The sequence below is a fragment of the Anoplopoma fimbria genome, chromosome 15 (genome assembly GCF_027596085.1).
Source record: "Anoplopoma fimbria isolate UVic2021 breed Golden Eagle Sablefish chromosome 15, Afim_UVic_2022, whole genome shotgun sequence".
Lineage (NCBI taxonomy): Eukaryota > Metazoa > Chordata > Actinopteri > Perciformes > Anoplopomatidae > Anoplopoma > Anoplopoma fimbria.
Genome location: NC_072463.1, coordinates 3,615,140 through 3,638,377, shown reverse-complemented (window position 1 = coordinate 3,638,377; position 23,238 = coordinate 3,615,140). Strand labels below are relative to the sequence as shown.

The window sequence follows — 23,238 nt, the reverse complement described above, 5'->3', positions numbered from 1 at the left end:
CGTGGTTACAGCATGTGGTGGCTTTGACTTTTTCCCTCTCTGTCAGGACACGTCCGAGGGAACGGCTGTCTGCCAGGCGCCGTCCCCACAAAGCCACCCCCCCCACCCTCCCTCCGCATACAGGAATGTGTGTATGTATGCATGGGCACGTGCTGCAGCAAAGAGGCCACTCCGAAGGTCGGCCAGAGAGGGAGAATTTGAAAAAACAGGAACTGCTGTGGCTTTGTGTGTGTGTGTGTGTGTGTCCTCGCCAAGCAGAGTTTGACGTCTAAACAAAACGGCAGATGTGCTATTCATAGAGTTCAAAAGTGGAAAGTCTAGTTTGTGTTGAGTGAATCCTGCTCTCTGAGGGCCTGTTAACAGGTTTACAACCTTGAATCAAACCCAGAGGTGCCTTAAATCTGGATCGTGGACTGATATGTAAAGATGGGCTACAACTAACAAGCACTTTCATCTCTGCAGTTTGTTTTATTTATTTACTGCATAAACAAGGAACTTTCTGTTCATCAACTTACCATTTTAACCCATTTAAAAAGGCCTGCTTCACTAGTCCTAGCAGAATAAACTTTCAAAGTAAGCAGTACATTGAGATTTCACTCAATCAGTTGCTACCAGACAGGTGTATTGATTCTTTATGTACATTTACACATACAGCAACTGTTAGGAATTGCATTTGCAGCATTTTTAGCAAAAAGCCAGCAAGCTTCAGACATTTTGTTCCATTGTGGAAAACTGAAAGCAATGTGCGACGATCATGTTTAGTTATTGTGACAAACTGTAGTGCATATTTAGCATCAAAAGGAGTAATATGAAAACACAGCCCTGGGTTTACGCTGCAGTTATCCAATTAACTCAATAAACTCATTTTGTGCCCCTGATATGAAGAAATGTGTTAGTAGCACAAATATGAAAAGCTTAAAAGGATTAAAAAAAAACCTGGTCAGATTTGCAACAGTCAAATTAGTGTGGGCTGCTTCTGTTAAGACACTTAACATTTGAGGAATCAAAGTAAGCTTTAGCACAAAAACACATTTGGATCCCTGAAGCAATGCATTGTATGAAATAGCCATTCATGTATCTGAATGGAGACTTTGCATCTTTGTTTCACGAGAGTGAACATTTCTAAAAGGATAGAAATCACAGCATAAGAACACATTTCTGACGATTAAAATGAAAAGATCCTCCACATCACATTTAAACACACACTGGGTCTTTATTTCAGCAGCTCCCCACAAGCCTGCACCAAAATATTCAAACCACCCCATTCATTATAAACTGACATCATTAGCTCTGCAGAGGGGAAGACATGTTGTCTCTGGGGGAAAAAAAAAGAAAGAAATCAAAAGCAAATACAAAGAAAGATCAAAACTCCTCTCACACTTGCTGACCTGCAGCATCAGAAAAATCTCACTGCAAAGTAAACAGGTAGAATGTTTTTGCTTTGGTATCTTCCGAGTGAAAAAAAAGGTTACCATGTATTGCAACTGATCAGGAAGGAGGGACAAAAAGCTCTGCATTCACTTTAGACTGTACAAGTTGTCATTAAAACAGCTAATTTGCATTTTGGGGACACCTAGAGAAAGGCATTCTTTCAACAAATCAATGTCTAAATGGGGGTAAACACAATTTATTAAAAAATATATATAAAAGCAGTATCAAAAAGAAAAAAAGCACCTCACCATTTCAAGGTATTTAAATTAAGTGCTTACATTAAAGGTGGGACATGACACAAAATAAAAGTAATCCAGTGAGGAGACTGAAGGACAAACTTCAGACTGGCAGTGTGGTTTTGTGTTATTGCATTCTGGCAGTGATTCGTGCGGCAAACGCCAGCATAATATCAAAGGTAAAACAGGCAGTAGGTCCAAGTGGTTTTTAAAAACGATCACATTGCGTCTCAATTAAATCTGTTCACTGCACCTCGGCGTCAAGCGTTCATCGGGTCTTTCCCCTCTTCAAATTTGCATAAATAACTAACTTTGCTATAGTTAAATGAAACTTTTAGGGACTTCATAAAATCCCAAAAGGTATTTCCTCGTTGGTGGGGTGAGGCCTCGGGCTCTGAGGGGAGTTCAGGGGGAGGCAGTGTGTTTTAGAGGCATTAAAGGAGGACCAGGAGGAGGCGCTCAGAGCTTCTTCAGTCGGCTGTACATGTCTCTCTTGCTGCGCTCCCCGGCCCAGGTGCGACTCTTCAGGCGAAACTTCCTCAGGTCCTCCTTGAAGTCCTCGTGGTGCATGGGTCGGTAGGACTGAGGTTCACACTGCGCCTGCACGGGAGAGAGAAAGAGACAAGTTCAAAGCACTGAATGCGGGAGAATTGCACATCAAATGTACGATGAGGAAGGGTGGCTGGAGGCCATTAAATAAAACACTTGACATGTGACCAAAGCATCTCAAGTCAAGGTCCCCTTCAAGCTTTCTCAGAACTTGAAAGAAGATAAAAAAAAATGCTAAGAAAAAGCTTGTAAGTTGACCTTGACATGATCTTATTTTGTTATATACACCAAACCCCTTTAAAAAACATCCCAAAACATTAAAATCCTCATCTGTCAATCACACATGATCGTGACAAAATCAAATACCAAACAGGAAGACGTGATTCTTGCCTTTGCTCTTGCTTATAATCTTTTGCTTCTTTAGCTGTTGCACATCATGTGTTGATGCATGAAGAAAATACGTCTTTATGATGAACTCAAACAGCTCTCAACTCAACCAGCAAAGGGTCGCCCTAATTTCATCGCCACCAATTGTTGATCCAAACCAATTCAATTCTGTGAAACATATAGAAATCTCCCGTACATCTAGCTGGTTGGTGAGAATGATTTGTCGACAACAAAGTTCAACGACTCCTGTCGAAGCTCGAGCGGCAGACAAAGCGTCCGTCTGCTTGAAGAGGAACCTGAAGCGGAACGTACCTGGAAGTGAGGGAAGAAGTCTTTGTATCCGCCCTTGAGGATGTAGAGCTCGGGGTAGTGGAGGTTTGGATACTCGTTGACGGCGCGATCTCGCTCCCTGACGAAGCGGCACATCCGAGGGCCGCGCTCCGACGAGAACTCGCAGTGGAAGATGATGACGACGCGTTTTTCCGGGCAGGACGGGACGATGGGCGTCTTCAGGAGGAAGTCCTCCACCTGGTCCTCCTGGTGCAGGTTCAGGGCGCCCTGAGGCGACAAAGACAAACACTCCATTAACTAAAAAGTACAGGAACTGACAGACATTCATGCAGAAACACATTTAACTTGACTGACTTGCAGTGAAAAAGCTTTTTAAAAACAAATATGTTGGAGATTCTCTCTCACCTTGATGTGTCCCCCGTCAAACTCGTAGGGGTAGCGGCAGTCCATGACGATGACTTGCTCGACTAGATTGTTAAAATGGCTGGAGAGAGCTGCCACCATCTGAAAACCACAAAAAAAAACCACACAATTTAATTTCAAAATATGGCAGCAACGAACGCTAACAAAACACTAGATATATTTGTTACGTTAGCTCTGAGTGCCTCTACTCACCGTGTGTGGTGTAATGTACTTGAGGTCTTGATGTTTGCCGTCCACGGTGGGTAGCACAAAAGGCTGAAAGACAAAAAAGGAAACTGGATTAGACGAGTCATTTCCCCCACAGTGAAGTTTCCCACAGTGAAACTGCTCCTCCGGGATGGGTTAAATGCAGTAGCTTCCTTAAAGGATTGACCTTGGTGAAATCTCCTATTAGCTCGGTGGAACCGTCCTCCCCGTCCAGCAGCTTCTCGATGTCGGTCTGGCAGAAGGACTTGGACCTCTGGAGCAGCGAGCAGCCCTGGAAGGAAGACGAGGGGGAGATTTAAGGAGGCGGTCAAGGAGAAAATTGGGAAATTTGAGAATGGTGTGCAAAAGGTTGTGACAAAAGCCATTCGGCAGATGTTTCAGAGGCCTTTTTCTCCACCTTCACTGAAGGAGGCAACAGATTGGTTTCTACCCTGCAGACTCAAGCTTGAGCTTTTGTCAAAAATGATCGCTTTGTGCATTTTAAAAAGGCGATCAAACGAGATCTAGCATCACACGCAAAAACTTTAGAACAGCACGGCTAAGATGTGAGTGCCTGGAGTCCTGATCAATACTGGATATTTGGCTACACTAATGTTTACAGGCAAGATAAACAAATACCTGAATGAAATGAGAAGCATGTGGAGTGGGACGGTGACACTTCCTCGAAAAATGAAGACCTCGCTTCCTGTTGCCAATATGATAACACAGGTGGAATAGATAAACTGATCCATCATGCCACCAGGCAGTGATGAGGACTCACCAGTCTTGGGGATTCAGGGTTTTGTTCCACAAGGGTGACATGTGTTCCCGCCACGCTGCGTCGCCTCTTCACCCGGACCGGCGTGTTTTCGTCTCCGGGGCAGTCGGGGCGCTTGATGGAGGGACGGGACGGGAGCGGGCTGGGCATGGAGGGGGAGCGGAACAGGTTGCGTGGCCGACAGCGAATCACCGGCTGAAGGGAGACAAAAAAAAATAATAATCAAAATCAAAAATCTGTACATATTTCGTCAGCTTAATAAATACAGTATGATCAACACTTTTAGCCCAATAAGACTTTGGCATTCTTTTTGAATTTTGCTTCTAGACTAATGCAATGAGAAACAGCATAAAGCAAGGAGTGTGTTGCTGCTGAAGTGTCACTAGTTATTCACGTTTAGATAAAGTGAGGAAAGAGCTTTCGATCCCGAGAAGAAGAACTTACCGAGTCTTCTCCTGAACTGTCGGTCACCAGCGGGGCAGTGAGCAAGCTGGCCATTCCCATCGGCATCCCAGAGTCGTTCTGCAGGCGACAAATAGTTAGTGAACTGTGTGGAATTCAGAACATCACACTTCTATTTCAGAGGAAAGGAGTCATTCAGATAATCAGATTTATTATTGGCAGACAATCTGTGCAGAAATCTATCCAACTAAAACATAATTTCCATGCATGCGTGCGTGCGCGACTGGTCCTCACCTCCATGTTGTCATCCAGAACCTCCAGGAAGCCGTCGTCCTCGTCGTCGTTTGGGAGGAGGTGGGGGAGGAACCCCTCAGGAACATGGGGCTGGAGTCGAAGAAGTCGAGCTGCTGGATTGGAGGAGGCGACGAAAACTGGACGACAGAAAAGATGAGGCGTGTTAGCATCTGGCTGGTCGCAGGAGTGGTGCACAAATTTGAACGCTCATTCATCACACGTTCAAGTACCATGAGGGCCGGAGCGGAGCTGGGACGGCGGGCGAACGCGTCCCTGGCCTGACTGCCGTTGAAGGAGCGCACCCGACTACGTGACACCGGCTTGGTTGGTTTCTTGAATTCAAAGCCCTCCTGAGAAAAAGAAAGAAAATGTTTTTTCAAGAGTGAATCCATGCTCAACTTCTTAAGAAGCATTCTCACAGCACAACAAACCCTTTAACAACATGACCAAATCAATGGCTAATAATCTGTGGATAAACTACAGATATTTATTATCTGTACGCACCATAAGCAAAAATATCTTCTCCTGCGTTTGGGTTAATCTCCCTTTAAAAACACCTAACATAGATATCAAAATGATTCTAATAATAACTTTGAGTGTCCAATCCCAAGGATTTGGCCAAAATTTTTAAGACAAATACAATGCCTTCACCATGGCAACAAATCAGTTTTCTGAGCTTTATTTAAATTCTATGGTTGCTTCTGTATCTATGACGTGTCACAGCAGAGACTTGCTCACTGACCTCCGGCATGTTCTCCTTGTTGTCGCGTTGAGAAGCGGAGAAGGAGGCCGTCATGTGGGAGGGTTGTTGGCCGAATATTCCGTAGCGGTGGGAATCTGTTTCCTGTCCCTTCTGAGACGGACTGTAACTCTGGAGCTGGAGCTGATGGGGGGGGAAGAGAAGAGGGATCCAAGTCAAGAGAGGCTCAGGAACTCTAAACAAGTAGTCCTGTAGTAGGTTTACACTGGACGATGTTTCAAACTTATTAAATAAATAAAACATGTGAGGCTTAAAGCCAGTTGGGATTCTTTTTAAACTCCCTTTTGTGTGTTTTATGATCTTACTAAAACTCCTCTAGAGGAATATTTTGAGACGGGAATATTAGTGCTTCATGGAAGATTGACGGCTAAATGAACACAACAAGAGGCCAAATTCTGACAGCATCTGTTAGCCAAAAGTTTTGACAAATTAAAATAAAACACATGACAAATCTACTTACTGGCAATGAGTTGATTCTTCTAATTGGCATCCTCCTATAATGATAGAAGACAGAGGAAGGAATTGTTGTGAATAAAAATACTCCTTAGAGAGCAATACTGTTCAAATAAGGAGAGGCAATAACTATACCAGTTAATTATTTATAAGGTAATAAAGCAACTTACTCGTTTATAACTCTGCTCGACTGTTGAATGGCCTTTTCAAATCTGTAACGACAACATGACAAATCATTCAACTTTTGTTCAAAAGGTGGATAATATAAAAGAAGTTTAAACTATTATTGTACAAGAAAGTAAAATTAGGCAACAACTAATGATTAATAATTTTGAAAATGGCATAACAATTTCTAGGAGCACAATTTAATGGCTTTAAAAATGCTTGTTTTGTAATCCTTACATTTTAAAAGTAAAAAAATGATGACAATTACTTTTCTGTCTACGATTTCAACCCCAACTAAAAAGTAACTTGTCTTTATAAAAAAAAACAGAGGAGGAAAGAGGCAGGAAGGCCTTCATGGCAGTTGAAGAACACTATGTGCTCTTAAACAACAAAAGATAAAAGAATCTGTTGGAACGGTTGGACGAGAGGAAGTTGGTTGAATGCATAGAGGCAAGAGGTGGTCTCTGCATTGGAGTAATGCCCACCTGTATGCAAAATGAGTCGAGAGCTCAGTGTGAGGGAGGGGGAGGGAGGGAGGGCAGGAGAAGTGATGCAGAGATCAGCTAATCTACCATATGCCTCCTGGAGCCAACGCCGCCAACCCCTTTTCTGCAAGAGCCTTTTGTTTGTTGATGAGAGAGCGTGTCCCATTCAATGCAGACCGGGAGATGGGGGGTAGTTGTTCTCTGGGGTGCCCTCATTTCTATGGCCCTGACGCAAAGAAAAAACTCCCCCCCCCTATTCCTATTGATATAACATTGCATAGGAAGAGTGTGCCAAAACCCAGAGGGGGTGGGCTGTCATTAAACCCAAGCGCGGGGCCATGTCCTCCCCCAACCTGGAGGAGAAAAAAACCTCCTAGCAACCGAGCAGCTGTAAGGTGAATGAGGTCTTGAGGACCAAAATGCTGCTGTAGAGGAAGTCTCACATCAGACAGCGGCAGATGTCTGCAGAGACTCACCCAGCTCAGAATCAAGATGATGGGGGGCCACCCAAGATTAGCAGACCGAGGATATGCTGACAAACTGGTCGAGATAACAAGGTGGACCTGCATGCTCCAAGCAAACGTAAAGCTTGTTGCTCCATCGTTTAAATAAATGTCTTTTAGGTCACGTTCTATTGTCAATAGGTGGTAATGTTGGTTGAGCCTTTGGCCCACTGATGAAAGTATTGTAATACTTATTATTTATACATTTGGAAAAGTAAAAAAAGTGCGTCTGTGGTGACATTCACAGGAAAAACAGAAACTACCATTAACCAGGACTTAAATCTGAAGGATTGCCATTTTAAAGAAAGTTAAGATCACATGTCTTTATCAGTTAATCTTCTTAGTAAGAAAAAAAAAAAAAAAAAATTGAGTGAAGCAGTCGTCTGAAAGCCAACGGTAGAAACAATAATCCTACAGACGAGCCATAGTGGTGGGTCAGCTGAGCCCCAAGCACAGGGTGGAGGTTGGTGGGGGAGGTGGTGTTTGGGTGAGCGGAGGGGCACCGCTCACAGGCTGATTGATTAGAACAGACATGACGAGGACAGTGAGACTTACGTGTCCTCCATTTCGACAGTATCCACGGGGCTGGGGGGATCCATGCCGAGGCCTGAAGGAAGAGATTTGTGTCACAGATCAATATATAAGCATCAGGTGGTTAAAGTGGCATCAAGACCAGATGAATACCGATGGATTAGAACCGCTCACTTAAACAGTTTAATAGCAACGTAACAGTAAAATTTGGATCTGATTAAACACTTAAGAACTGGTGCAACTGCCTCGTTAGCGCTGCAATTAACAGTTATTTTTATTAATGATAAATCTACCTTTAATGATAGTGGGAGAAAAAAAAGGGTCCTAAAGCTCATGGGGACATTTTTAAATAGCTTCACATAACAAAAGATGGATTTATTTAGTTAATCGTGTAGGACAAAGAAAAGGAGCAAATCCTCATAATTGAGAAGTCGCAAACAAGGTCATATTTTCATTTTTTTGCTTTCAACCATTGACAATAATCACATGCCAACAGCTACAGGACATGACTGATAGGAGATGCAATAGATTTGCATTAAGGCCTTGGGCATGAATTCTAACAGCATCAATTAGCACAGACAATAGGGTTTTGTTTTTTTAAGGAGGGCTCACCAGCATCAGATGAGACGTCAGAAGCAAAGGAGGGAATCTTCTCAAGGGGAGCAGGCTTTCTCCTTTTGGGGGTATCACATAGGCTGAGAGGAGGAAAAGACATTTAAACAATATACATGTTAGGAATAAATAAAGGTTTATCCATGTAAAAAAACATGGAAGTCAGTGATGTGGACATTAAAACAATACACATGTTAGGATTAAATAAAGGTTTATCCATGCAAAGAAACATGGTGATGTAGACATTAAAACAATACATGTTAGGAATAAATAAAGGTTTATCCATGCAAAAAAAACACATGTAAGTCAGTGATGTGTACAAAATAAAAATAAATATACAAAAAATAAAAACTCTTAAAAATAAATAAAAAAACAGCTGCATTTAAAGTATACAAATAGATATACCAAGTAAAATGCATTAATAATAATAATACCTTCCAAGTCCAGCCCAGTTGTTCAGGTCCAGGGCCAGGTTGGTGACCGGGGACAGCACGGTGGCGGGTCCGGGGGAGAAGAGGCCAAAGTCGGCCATAGAGAACTGGGAAAGCCCGGGGATCGCGTCGGGCCTCCGCTTCAAAACGCTACTTCCGGGACTGCTGCAGCCGGACACATCCCCCGACTCCATGGTTGGATTTAGTTTAAACTTCGGGGCTGGGATAATCAAAAGTGTTTAGTTTCTGCATGTAGCTAAAGCCTCATAGTTGTTGTTGCGTGTCAGAGAGCTGCAGCAACAGCGTCCTCCCTCCCTGACAGCCACAGGTTTCTGAGAAGAAGGAAGACAAAAGTCCGCAGCGGCTCGTATTTATGTTCAAAATAGAAGCGGCGGCGCGGCAATGCGTCAGCCAATCAGCGTCGTTGTTTCATCCGCTGGACCAATCAGAGCGCAGAACGAGGCTCCGCTGTTGTCCTTCTCACCGGATGTGGGAGAGGAAAGGCGGATGTGACGCAATCCTTTAAAAAGTTCATCTTTTTCTGCTCAGATGTCTTTTGTTCTCCACTTTTTTTTATTTATTTTTTATATATATTGATGAATGCATTTAAATTGCATATGTATATTTTTTTTTTTTTTTTTTTTTATTTTTTTTATTTTTTATTTTTTAAATTTTTTATTTTTTTAATTGATATATATACCTGCTTACATATATATATTTATTGGTAATTATTCTTAGTTTTTGGACATTAAAACACACATGAGAGCTGAAATCTATATTGTTGCTTATTATTGCCTAACTATTACAGTAGATAGATAGATAGATAGATAGATAGATAGATAGATAGATAGATAGATAGATAGATAGATAGATAGATAGATGATCCATTTTTTAAAATATCAATGAATGCATTTAAATTGCATATGTATATTTAGTCTTTTATTTATTTATTTAATTGATATATATAAAAACATATATATTTATTGGTAATTATTCTTACTTTTTGGACATTAAAACACACATGAGAGCTGAAATCTATATTGTTGCATAGATAGATAGATAGATAGATAGATAGATAGATAGATAGATAGATAGATAGATAGATTGATGTATAGATAGATGTATTGATAGATAGATAGATAGATAGATAGATAGATAGATAGATAGATAGATAGATAGATAGATAGATAGATAGATAGATAGATAGATAGATAGATAGATGTATAGATAGATAGATAGATATAGATGATAGATGTATAGATGTATAGATAGATAGATAGATAGATAGATAGATAGATAGATAGATAGATAGATAGATAGATAGATAGATAGATAGATAGATAGATAGATAGATAGATAGATAGATAGATTTATTTTCAACATTTTGGTAAAGCACATTGTCACTGACGTGCATGCATACCAGTAACAGCGGCCAAGCTCATACGCCTCCCACACAAAGTGACTCAGACAGATCGGTCTTCCACTGATGACTACTTCCTCTTTTGCAGTTTCTCTCCCTTTCTTGCGCACGTTCTTCTTCTTTCTTAAATCCTGTCAAAGCATGGAACATGTGTTTATATAAGGAAGCAAACTCAGCTGTTTAGTTTCAGTGTATTTGTGGTTATGTTTTTGTATTTTACTGCTTGTCTCTTCTGGATTAGACTCTGATGTATTGCTGTGTCACCACAGGTTTCCTCTTGAAAGGTTAAAGCACTGGTAACTCTGCAAACTGGGGCTCTGCAAACACATAATTGTTGACTAACAAACACACCGCTGCCTGTAACTAGTTCAACCAGACAGATATGACCAGTAAAAACACCTCAGTATTCTGCCTGAGGCTTATGCAGTGTTCGTGTTTGTGCTTCTGCAACTCTGCGTTTCATTGTTAAATTCTTCCACCAGAAGTCCAGGTTTCTCATGCACAGTTTTGGTCGTATTTACAATGCTAAATGTGCAGTTATATGTCACTCAGAATCTGATAGCTTATCAGGCAGGCAGCACCTATTTTACCACAACAACAGTGCTTTCGTATTCCAACGGGAAGGTCTTTCAGTATCAATTCTAGAAGACCTGGAGCTGTGATCACGGGGGTGTACCGACCTTTGGCTTGTGGAGGAACCACCTTTCTCTGCTACAGTCTTTGTTCGGATAAAGTATCTGTGTGATTTGCATCGCTGATGTAAATGAAGTTTAATGAACTTCCCTGGAGAGGTACGAGCACAGGGCCCGGGACTCCTGGGCTCCACACCCCACATCTGACAAGGAGAGACAAGAGGGGGGGAGAGAGAGACACAGTCTCATCCTGAATAAAACCTCCGTAAACCTCCCGACACCTTCTGTTCCCACCAAACCAGCACCTACTGACGCCCAACTGCCAACCGATTTCCTCTTTACACAACATCACACCAACAGACACAAATACCAAGGCGGCAAGAGTCACAATCTATTGATGCAACGACGCTACTGGAGCTACAATAAAATACTGAACTAATATCAAAGATTATTGACTCAGCGTTTGATCACTTAGACTCTCTTTCATGCATTTCAAAAATCACATTATTCTAAATCTTGTATTTCTTAATTCACAGTCTAATTATTATGCTTTATTATTTATAAAGGCAGTCATTTGATAACTCTGGCAGAGGTGGAACTAAGCTGATTAATAGTTGATCTACAGAAAATTAATCTGCAACAATTTCAATAATGGAATACTATTGTTTTTAAGCAAAAATGAAAGAAATTCTCTGACTCCAGTTTCTCCAATGTGCAGATTTGCTGATTTGCATTGTTTTATATAATAGAACCAGAATATCTTTGGACTGTTGGTCGGACAAAACCACATCTGAAGTTGTAGTTTGGACTAATTTCTCACCCTGTTGAAACGGCATCCCTAAATATCTACTACCACTAATGGTACTAATGATATCATTGCTTTAACTCTTGACTGATTTCTGAATTGTCGTGTCTGAAACTCTTTGCTTGGCCCTTGACTCCCTTGTAAAAAAATGTTTCCATCCTCAATGGCTGACTGGAACCAGAAACACATAAAAAAAAATCTAAAACTGCGTATAAATTGCTCAAAACTGTGTCAGCAAGAATATATATATATCTTTTTTAAGAGCTAGAACGTCCTTCCTTAAAAATAAGGGAGACCAATAGTTTAACCCAACAACCATCAAACAGAAAGCGAGTAGAATCAATATGACCTTTTAAACGTTTGTAAATGCTGCAATAAAAAGTGCTCTAAAGTTTATTACTGCAGTTCATTATTGTTAGAGATAATCTGTATTCTATCTGTATTCATCAGGCAGTTAAACACAGTGTGTGTGTGTGGATATCTGCAGGTAGATTGTTGTGTAAGAGGTAACCTGTAATTTGGAAACTTCTTCCCCACCGATGGCCTCAATACTCAACAATCTGAGCTGCTTTCAAACCCTCCATTTACAGTTGTGAGTAGCTTCAAGGGAGGGAGGGTTTTACACACACACACACACACACACACACACACACACACACACACACACACACACACACACACACACACACACACACACACACACACACACACACACACACACACACACGCACACACACACTAGCTTCCCACTATGGTTTTGTAGGTGTGGCTTTGTAGTCTCAAGGTGGCCTTTCTTCGAATGCAGAAGCTGCAAATGTTTTGCGCAAATTTTAAACTGAATTAGTCTACTTTCTCGCCAGAAATAACAAGAATCCAGGGTTTTGCATCAGATTTATTCTTGTTGTCAACATAGCTTTCTTCAGACCCTCATGTGACATCAACACTCCGCTAATGTTTCTGCAACCCCTAATGTGTAAGTAGTAACAATTTCCTTACTTTCTGTAAAGGAAGCAACACCAAAATGTAAAAATACTAGTGAAAGACCTACATTCAAATGATTGAATAAACATAAAGAAGTATTATCAGCTAAAAGTACTTAAATGCTCAAAAAAGTAAGTACTTGCTGCAGTGTAATCTACACAAATGAGGAATCAAACCATAATATTAAACAGTTTAAAACCTCCCAGGAGATAAATATAGAATATTTCAAATGCATAAAGTAAAACAAATTAAGTTTATATATATTTATATATTTAAATTGAGTAATTATTTAACAAGAAACCTGGGAGGGTGTTTAATCTCTTAAAATTTGTCATACTTTAGAAACTGATGGTACATTTTGGGATGTAAAATCTCTCAGAAACACAAGTACAAGTACCTCAAAGTTGTGCTTAAATACAGTATTTGAGTAAAAGTACTTTCCACCACTTGGTAAGGGAGGGACAACTCACAGACAACCTAAAACTCTCAGTGCAGGCCTCTGATGTGAGAACGGTCAACGAGCAGCTGAGTGGACATTTACTCTCTGGTTTGCATTTGTCTCATCTGTAAATGTGGTTCAGCAGCATTAACATTCACACTAGTTCAAACAGGCCGATGACTCAGACTCAGACTCGGCTCCATTATACGGAGCACCCAGACTGAAACAGACCTCCACCAGTTGATGATGACGCACCACGCTCTGGTTAATTAACATGGTGGGCTGCTCACGTGAAAAATGTCTCCCTACTTCATTCCACAGCAGCTTGTTATCATGTGTTCTCTCTCCCAGCTATCTGTGACCTTTTTGTCTACCACAAGAGGAAGTTACTGTGACCATTATATTTTATACCAACACAAATATTACATGATCAGTTTTACAATATTATGACAAAATCTTTCAAACGCACTCTCCAAAAAGTTGTCTTTTCTTTATTTTCCCGCCATAGTTCCATCATGTGTAACCCCTTAGGAGCTCTGGTTTCACTAAATTAAAGCGCAAACAAAACTACTGCTGTTTCTCACAACAATGAAAGTTTGTCCTTGAAGGTCAAGGGAGTAAATAAATACTAAGGAAGCCCAGATAAAAGACCAGCCAAAACATCAAAAGTTCTCCAACATAAATCAATATGGAGTCGAAACTAAGAAGTTTCAATATACAGTTAGATAGAGGTATTGCAGTAACTTTAGATTGAGCTAGTTTCAGTTCTTCATTTCAACTCAACCGCCTGTAAAACCACAACTTATTGTTTTTTTCTATTTCTGTTTGTTTACATTCAATCTGATAATTCATGCTAAATGTTTTCCCGCTGGTTCTGGTCTTTTTGCTAAGCTAAGCTAAGCTAAGCGCTGCATGCCGTAGCTCTACATTTAGCTTACAGACATGAGAGTGGTATCGATCTTCTCATCTAACTCTTGGCAAGAAGGAGAATAACTTCTACATAACTTCACCTGTTACTACAGTCCAAAGAATAAAACTACCTAAACATCCTGACCCAGCTGTTTTTTTGCCTTATCACAGGGTTTCTGGTTTCCTGCGGGCAGACTTTTCTGATAAGAGGCTTTTCAAGATAAGCACGTGAAAACTGAGCCGATGCAGATATGTTGCCAAAACATTGAGTTTCTTGTCAGTGAAGTATCTGGGTTTCATTTGGGTACTTAGACTCCGATTTAGACGGGAAATACACAATTTACCTGACCCATTTTAGGCATTTGGCTTGAGGAATCTTGTTGGAAATATTGCATTTTTGCTGTTGTTTAGCAGGTTTAATGTGTAACCACGCAGACTTTTCTTGCTCTATACCTCCTCACTCCTTTCACAGAGGAATGAAGGCCTGTTTGCATGGAGACGCTCAGTCAGTCAGCCACTGTTTCCCCCCCGACCACCTCCCTGGTGTCCATCCATACCATTGTTCCCTCTTATTGTCCCCACTAGTGTCAATGCAGACTCTCCCCTGACAAAGGTCACCCCTCCACCGGTCAACCACTGACCCTTCCCCACACACACACACACACACACACACACACACACACACACACACACACACACACACACACACACACACACACACACACACACACACACACACACACACACACACACACAGGCTCAGATCGAGGACGAAGGAGCAGACATCTGCCGGCGGAGGAGGCCCGGCCACCGACAGATGGACAACCGCACAGAGGGAGAAGGCTCGAGCCTCTGGCCAGGAATTCTGGAGGGAAAGGGAAGACAAAAGATGAGGAGGGGACGAAGACGGGAGGCTGTGCTGGATGTATGTGGGGGTCAAAGAAGGGGTCAGAAGGGAGGAGGAGGAGGAGGAGGAGGAGGAGGAGGAGGAGGAGGAGGAGATGTATAGAGTTCAGTGGCCCGTTCTGACAAGGCTTTGAGTTTATTTTTAATGTGATGAGGTGATAATTGAGAAGCATCAAAAAGTACTACAGCTGGATATAAAAAAAACTGTTCAGTACTAAAAGTTGGCTTTGAATGCATTTTCTTCTTTACATATTCATAAACAGATAATATCTAAATCAAAATGTCATTTTGCTAAATTGCTCTCTTTTGAGATATTTTTTGAGGCAAGTTTGACTTAAGTTGACTTACATTTGCTGAATCACAGAGATTGAAGCTCTACAGATAGTTTAATTGTCTCATTTCTGTTCAAATGTGTCTCCGCCCTGCTCGCTCACTCAGCGGTACATTTACAAATGTGAGACAGTTGTTTGGTGCATTTGTGTTGAGCGGCTTGTTAAGTGTCCGTCTGTTGATTCCTGCTGCAGCAAGCTGAAAAAAACAAAACAGGCTCATTGTGAGAATTTGTGAGTGAATACACTCGACTGTTTAGAGCCTTTAATTAGCTGATCTTAATCTATGCAGCTCTGTGTGTCGGGGGCTCAAACTCTGAGGGACGAAGGAACTATAAATACCACCGTCATCAGTCACAGTTTAAGTTACAGTTTTATGATCAGGAGCTCCTCGAACAGCCTTTATGTTTATTACTTAATATGATGAGATTTATGATGAATAACTGTGATATGAACTTTTCTTTTTACATTTAAACAATAGTACAAACTCTTGTATTTAGCATTTATAACAGCTTATAATGTAATCATGAGTGCATATGAGGCTATTATTAAGTGTTAATGTATCTAATGTATTTGTCAACCATCATAATTCCTCCTTTGTATAAACGGTGTATGAATAGTTAATGCAGTATAACAAAATTAATCATATTTAATAACGTATGAACAAACATGAAGAAAGTGTGTGTTATTAAATAGTCTGATTCAGGTTTAAAATTGTTCCACGCTCATGATTTGCTTCATTCTTGATCTTGAAATAATAAATTCTTAACTCAAGATCCACTTACAAGGTTTTCTTCCAGAGCTTTCAGCAGCATCTCATGGCAGTTGTTGTAGTTTTATCTGTTGTCTTGGAGAGAAAAGAAAAAGAAACCAAATAAATACTTTATCAATAAATGTAATAAACAAAAACAATATCGTACCTGCTTTACATTTTGTTTATATCTCAGTTAAAGCCCTTCCTTCTTTCACTATCCCGTCTTTAAACATCGTTATGCACTTTTGCATAATCTGTTTTGTTGTACTTGTATATAATGACAAAAATCAAATCATATATAATCTTTAAGAGGTTAAAGTTAAAATGTTTTGTTTAAGATAAGTTATTCTACAAGTTTGATAAATCATTTTGTCGTGACTTCACTTTATTGTACAAAAGCATTCTGGTGGAACAGTTTTTTTGGTCATTAAGTAAAAAAAACGTGCGCTTTAATTACATATTATTTATTAAATAATAACAATAATGTCCAGTGAGATTAGTTTTAAGATTTAATTGAAAGAAACTTCAAACTTTTCACGAAAATCAAATGCTCTATAACATGTTTTAAGTTGGCAACTAAGACTTGCTTCACATTTAGTTTGATGTTTGCAGTTTAACGTGTGATACACTGACTTTAAGTCATTCTCACTCTATTATATCCGCCTGCTCCTCATATGTTAATGATTTTTGTGATCGTTTTACTGATGAAATAATAGAAAAGATTGATATCCTGTCCAGAAAGACGCCCTTGTGGCAGTGACACTTCCCCCTTTGTCTGACTGCTAATAAGAGTGACGGGCACACGTGTCTGCGTGTCTGCGTGTGTGTGTGTGTGTGTGCATGTGTTACATACGTCTTGAATATTGTATGGAAAGCAGTTGGCAGCGGTTGGGCGGCCCATCTGCCAGAGGCTGAGCCGGGGCCTCATTTAAAAAAAGGATCAGACAGAGAGTTATTAATCATAGATGAGGTCAGGGATTAAAAGTTAAAAGGTTCAACAAGTATCAAAGGTAACGTTATTAAATGTTCATAAACTGAACAATTAGCAGCCCCTGAATATAATGTCCCCACTGATTGATTCTTTATTAATGCTGGATTAATTGGGGGGGAGGGGTCATTCTTCCCTGCAGGGGTTAAACATCCTGTTCAGAGGACAGTCAGCCATCATTTTATGCTTTACAGCCAATTTGTAAAAAAGGTCCATCAGCGGAGCATTTAAGGTCAGAGAACGTTTCCTCAGGGCATTTAGATGAAGATAATTAAATGAGTTAGCTACTATCAAACATGACCTCATCATCATATTTCACAGTGCATCCATCGCCTGAAACGCTGCACCACCTAGTTGTCCTTTTAGCATCTTTAGATGGGATGAACAACTTTGATAAAAATGTCTAAAGGTCATCAAACATCCCAAATGTTTAATGTGTTTTTTTTATCTCAGAGGTTGTCTGTGTCAAAGTGGAAAATCTGACAGTTTTCTCTTGTTCTATGATTCTGGTAATCTGTGTGCCTGGTTAATTAAAATCCTCCTTAAATTGATTTATGTCCTTAAAGAACAGACCAATGAATAAAATAACATTTTGCACAATTTCTTCACAGCCATCCATTCATAGTGCCCCACATGAAGGGCAGCAAAATATTATAAAATGTATAACTTTTTAGTATTTTTCACTAATACTGTTACTTCAAAACATTACAAAAAGGCCACAACAACCAAGCAACATAGCCAGAGATTGTGCCGTAATCTCTGGGTTGCCTGCAGTCACTCAGATGGAAGCCGATGTCAGTTACTTCCATCTTTAAAGAGCAATGTACGACATTTTGAGCATTAATATAGAAGCAAACAACTAGTAGCTATGTAAAGATAGTGATTGTTAGAGTTCATTTCATTTGAGACTCACAGTAATTATTTAAAGTGAAATTCATGTTTCACCCAAATCCATTCACAAAGTCCTAGATATTGTAACCTCGTCTGGCAAGTTTGTAAGACAAATACATTCACAACGCAAAGTAAATGCATTTTGATATTTGATCTTCTTTTGAGGGAATTCATCACTAATACATCAATATCACAGACGTTATTCAATCCACTCATGTATATATAGTGTGTGACACCAGAGAGAGCCTTGCTATTTTTTTAATTTGTAGCATGGTGTCACCTGCTGGTGTATTGTGGGACTGCAGGTTGGGTACAATTAAAAAAAATGGGACTACAATAAATTCTGGACTACAAATGTTTTTGGGGGTAAGAACCCCATCCAGAGGAGTCTTAAAGAATTACACAGATATTTAAAGATGATTATGTGGTCATGAATGACTAGCAAGAGGCTCATAGGTCCATTATAAAACCACATTATTTTACTTTATAAAAGCAACCAGTTACATTATATATTAAATAAAAATAAAACATTAAATATTATAAAATGATAAAAATCCATTTTAAGCAGTAATGTAAGTTTCCTTCACCAGGATAGACCTATAAATATAACGTAATGTGAAGTTATTAGTTCTATAGGAGCAAGGTGGTAAAGCATTTAAGATATACAGCAATATGCATCATCAAGAATGTAAGTGCTGAAATAAAAAACTTGGGATAAATATAGTTAATATAAAATAATAATAATAAAATCTGTATTAACATATAATCTGTAACTGTCAATATAAATCCTACCTGTGAAAATACAGTATAAAGGCATCTTCACATGTACATCCATTCAGTATTTATTTATTTATTTGCACTATTTTTATTATTTAAAACTAATGAAGCACTTGACTTGTATATGGACGTTTCATTTAAATTGTATTGTTGGCCACTGGTGCGTTTTATATATATTTATATACTACTTATATATACACCTATTGTTTCACTACTTGTAAACATGGCAGTCCTGTCTTTACCTTAATTTGTCCAGCTTTGTTGTCCTTGTTTCTAGCTGTTAATACATGTACATGGTACAGAAAACTAAGTTAAATGTCTTGTATGTCTGCACAGGCATGGCCAATAAAGCTGATTGATGTTGTTCTATATAGTGAACACATGAGGGCAGTGTTATCTTCTCCTTGTCCTTACATGACAAGGGATTTAAATCAAAAAAATCAAAAAAAAAAATCAGTGTTATTGAAATGTGTTGTGTGTCAGATTAATCAAATAATAGCAGTATAAAAGTATGTTAAAGTGAAAGTGATGAGATTTTGAACATTCATTTGTCCTTTTTGACAGCAGATTTTCAAACATGTCAAAGGAAGGAAAATTGTAACTAATGATGAATATCATCAATGTTAAAAATGTCTTTTCATCATGTTTACTCCAGACATTTCTGCTAATATCTTGATCTTGAACTCAAAAATATAGTGTTATCTGTGTATTTATATGTATATTTGTTGATATATAAATGGAAAAGGTTTTTTTTCTTCTGTTTACTTGTTTTATTTGAATCATTTTACGTTTGCTTTTTGCAAAGATCTTTGCAATTGTTGATTTTCATAAATTCTATATAAATAAACTTTATTATTATTATAATTTTGGTCAATTGGAAATGTGTAAGCATCTCTGGATAAAGCAATAACAATGTGACTTATTTCTTGTTCAGGTTTTACCTCCCTCGTCCACCAGATGTCCCCAGATGTTCATCAGATGTTCATCAGCTCTCTGGTCTACCTGTCAGTGTGTGTGGTCTTGTTTGAAGTGTTCAGTCAGCTCCTGTAAAAATCCACTAAATTAGCCACAGTGTCCCTCTCTTGTTGCATAAGTTAAAGGACGAGGAAGGGAGGTGTAATGTGCCTATAGGTGGGCTGACTCCCAACACTCAGAGTCCATCACGGCCCGGCATTGTGAGCGTATCTGTCTTTGTTTGGGGTTTCTCTATGGAGACCGCTGCTTTGATCTGCTGTTCAGCTCAGAGTTACGTGGACGGACACAATAGACAACAACCTGAGGTGTGATGACAGTAAACCTCCATCACTGCAGAGAGGAGTGAACGCTGAAACACAGGCCTCTCTATCTGCTGTCTATGCAAAGAAAACTCTTAAGATACTTAAAGAGAAGCAGCAGAAAATGAAAAACATACAGGACAAATAAAGTAACACTTTACAGCTACAATAGAAATGTAAAGAAATGTGTTGGACCACCAGTAAAATGAAAGCAGGAATAAGCGTGCATTAAAAGGTATTCTTATACATTTTGAACACCTAAAACTAAGTTGTGGTTTTCAAATGCCTTTGAACGCTGCTTTACATCCTATTGTTTAAAGGATACATCTTCTTTCCAAAAAATATATACCCAATACAGAACATTTTAGGGTAAGGCTGGAGATATTTCATAGTTTTATAGATGTTATCAAATCTAGAGAAAAGACCAAATCAGGACAGAATGTACCAACAAGTAGTTTCTGTTTGACTCAGCCCCACATACACTGTCCTTCTGTCCCAAATACTCACTAGACAGCTTAGTATCATTGCAGGACTTTTAATTGTCAGGAAATTTGATATATTGGTTTTGAGTGCATAGACACAAATGACCTGGTTGGGCTTCAAATAGCTAAGCACAGTTAGATTAAGGCAACAATACCACAACAACACTGCAACACCAGTCTCGAGGGTTGAAAGTCCTAAAGCCGTGTGTTGTTGGACTCATCCACCTGTCGTCATGCCAACCATAAGTGGTCTTTGTAAATATTTAATACCACGTCACTAGCTCTCGCCGTTGCACCGTCACATAGATGCCTTTAAAGGCCACTTAGTGCAGACAGCAGTTGGTCTAATTCCTGACCTGAGGTGCGACGTCACAACAAAACACAGACGATGAACACTTTCTGGGGACGCGTTCCAACAAGAAACGGCACCTTCAGGCCTCTGTTGTCAGACCAAACAGAAGCATTTAGATGATTTGCATACTAGGACATAAATAACTGACGACCCCAGAGGAATCATATACAGTGTATATATGTGTATATTATACTCCAGGAGTACATTATAACCGCTCTGTCCCTCTTGTTTATAATAACATAGAAACCGTTAAACTAAGACAGATTCAGTCTCCACCACCTGCAGCTGAGAACCATTACATATACTATTATAAATATCTCAGCCTAGGACATTTTTTCATTATTTTCATTTGTTTGATGGATTTCTGAGATAATTCAATGGGTTTTGAGTAGCCTAGGAAGTAAAAACATTTAGAGTATTTCATTATTTATCTGAAAAAGTAAATATAACTATATTGGAGACATGTGATTTCCCTTTGAGAAGTGCGACACGTTACAAGATAAATTGATGCCATTTCAAGTTATAACACGATATAACAAATATTCTGTTTTGTACTCATTATTTGTTGCTAAACATATGAAGATCTAAAGTAACTGTAGTCATATATTTCATAAGGTATTATCTATAACGGTAATATAATTATAGACACAAGCTAATCTATTGTGAATATCATATATTTCCATGGTCATTTATGATATCTACAGCTGGTTTGAGATAATTTAAATATGGTAGGGGTTCAACCACAGTGTCCAAACTCATTTACTACAAAAAAGTAAAACATTTTGAGACAATTTTCAGTATCAAAAAGGCGTCTCATCTGGAATATACTGCAAAGAAAAAGAGATGAAACGATAAGTCTATTGATCAATTAACAGAAAATGTGTCTAGCAAATCTCACAAGCTAGATTTGCAGCTTTGGTTTTGGACTGCTGGTTGGACAAAACAATCTGAAAGTATTTGAAGACGCCATTTTGGGCTCTCGGACACTGTGGTCCTTTTAGATTTATGACCTTTAATAGAGAGATTAATCACTATTTGCAGCCGTACAAAAACTAACGAGTCTCACAGAAACTACTCTCTCCATCTCTGAGTGAAAACATCCATTAAACCCCCGTTACAGAGCAGACTGAGGCTGAGAACCACGGTCAGGTTGAATATGCAGGTTTGTCATCATTTTCCTATAAAAGGCCTGAGGAGGTGGGTGTGTGTGTGGGGGGTCGAGGAAGTGTGGCAGTAATATAAGCAAACAGAGAATGTGAAGAGAGGAAATGGCCTGTCCTCATAATCACAGCCCAGGAGCAGCAGTGCATTCAGCTCGCAGCGCCGGGTGCTCGGCCGCTCTCTGTCTCCTTTCAATGCAGCAGAGTCCTGCGAGCAGCGCTTTATGGACAAGCCCTGACACCCACAGGAAGTGTAAACAGAGGTCAAGTGTTAAAGTCCAACCCGCCAATTCTCACCTCCATTAAAGGGGGTTGAAGGGGTGGAGGGGGTGGGGTCTCCACAGAGCCCTCAAAGCACCTGGGAAGAGGCCCCTTTAAAACACGACAATGATTGGTTTCATAAAGAAGCTCTACAAATCAGCAAACATGTGAAATGTCCACAGGACATTTACATTTTATGCATTTATCATGGAACTAGCGGCCATGTTTCCTTGACTACAGTGGTGAAAAAAAAAACTAAACATATCATTTAAGAATGAAATAACTACCATGTGAGAAAGTAGAAACTTTCTACAAAATCGACAAAATGGATTAATTAAATCCCTCTGAAGTCACCACCTGACCTTTGACTTCTTCTGACAGTTTTAGGTTTTACAGTGAACATATGTCCGTTTAAAAAAACTAAATGAACTCCTGCAAAAGGCTAAGAATCAAACCATAAACTGTCTCCTTCACATGTTATTGAATGTCCATATTAGAGAAATGCAAAAAAGACCAAGTTTATAAGAAAAGGTAACGTAAAGACAACATTTTTTTTTATTATTTTGAACTTTGTTAGACTTTACTGGCTTTCTTTATTCAGAGTTAAATGGAAATACTGAAACCAATACATCTGTAAGGTACATATAGAGCTACAAGTGCAAAACGGCTTTGTGAAAAAGAACGTCTCCCGTTTGTATCTTCCTCCCACCTGTGCACCTTGCTCTCTGCGCTCAGCACCAAAATACCACACAAATCCAATTTCAACGTCAGGGAAAATACCGCCCGGCTCTGTCACAAAGTCACAGAATCCACCTAAAGCTCATTCATTTACACAACATATCTGGTTTAATCCATACAAAGACCAAAGGGTAAAAACAACAGGTTGTGGTTAGGCTAACTGGCTGTAGCTTTATGTTCCTCATGCATGAGAGTGACATTGATCTTCTCACCTAAACTCAGC

At 39.5% G+C, this 23,238-nt stretch overlaps 1 protein-coding gene across 1 annotated transcript; it reads right to left on the bottom strand.

Annotated features, from left to right (window-relative positions):
• Positions 1-1,636: 1,636 nt before the first annotated feature.
• On the bottom strand, positions 1,637-9,283 carry cdc25b (cell division cycle 25B). Its single transcript, XM_054613710.1, is given in 16 exon segments — positions 1,637-2,267; positions 2,916-3,161; positions 3,300-3,398; positions 3,510-3,572; positions 3,691-3,795; positions 4,285-4,476; positions 4,726-4,803; positions 4,978-5,042; positions 5,045-5,114; positions 5,208-5,327; positions 5,720-5,860; positions 6,198-6,231; positions 6,361-6,402; positions 7,899-7,950; positions 8,487-8,569; positions 8,921-9,283. Coding segments are annotated over 16 exon segments (1,722 nt in total). The 5' UTR covers positions 9,112-9,283; the 3' UTR covers positions 1,637-2,126.
• Between the last annotated feature and the right edge of the window lie 13,955 nt (positions 9,284-23,238).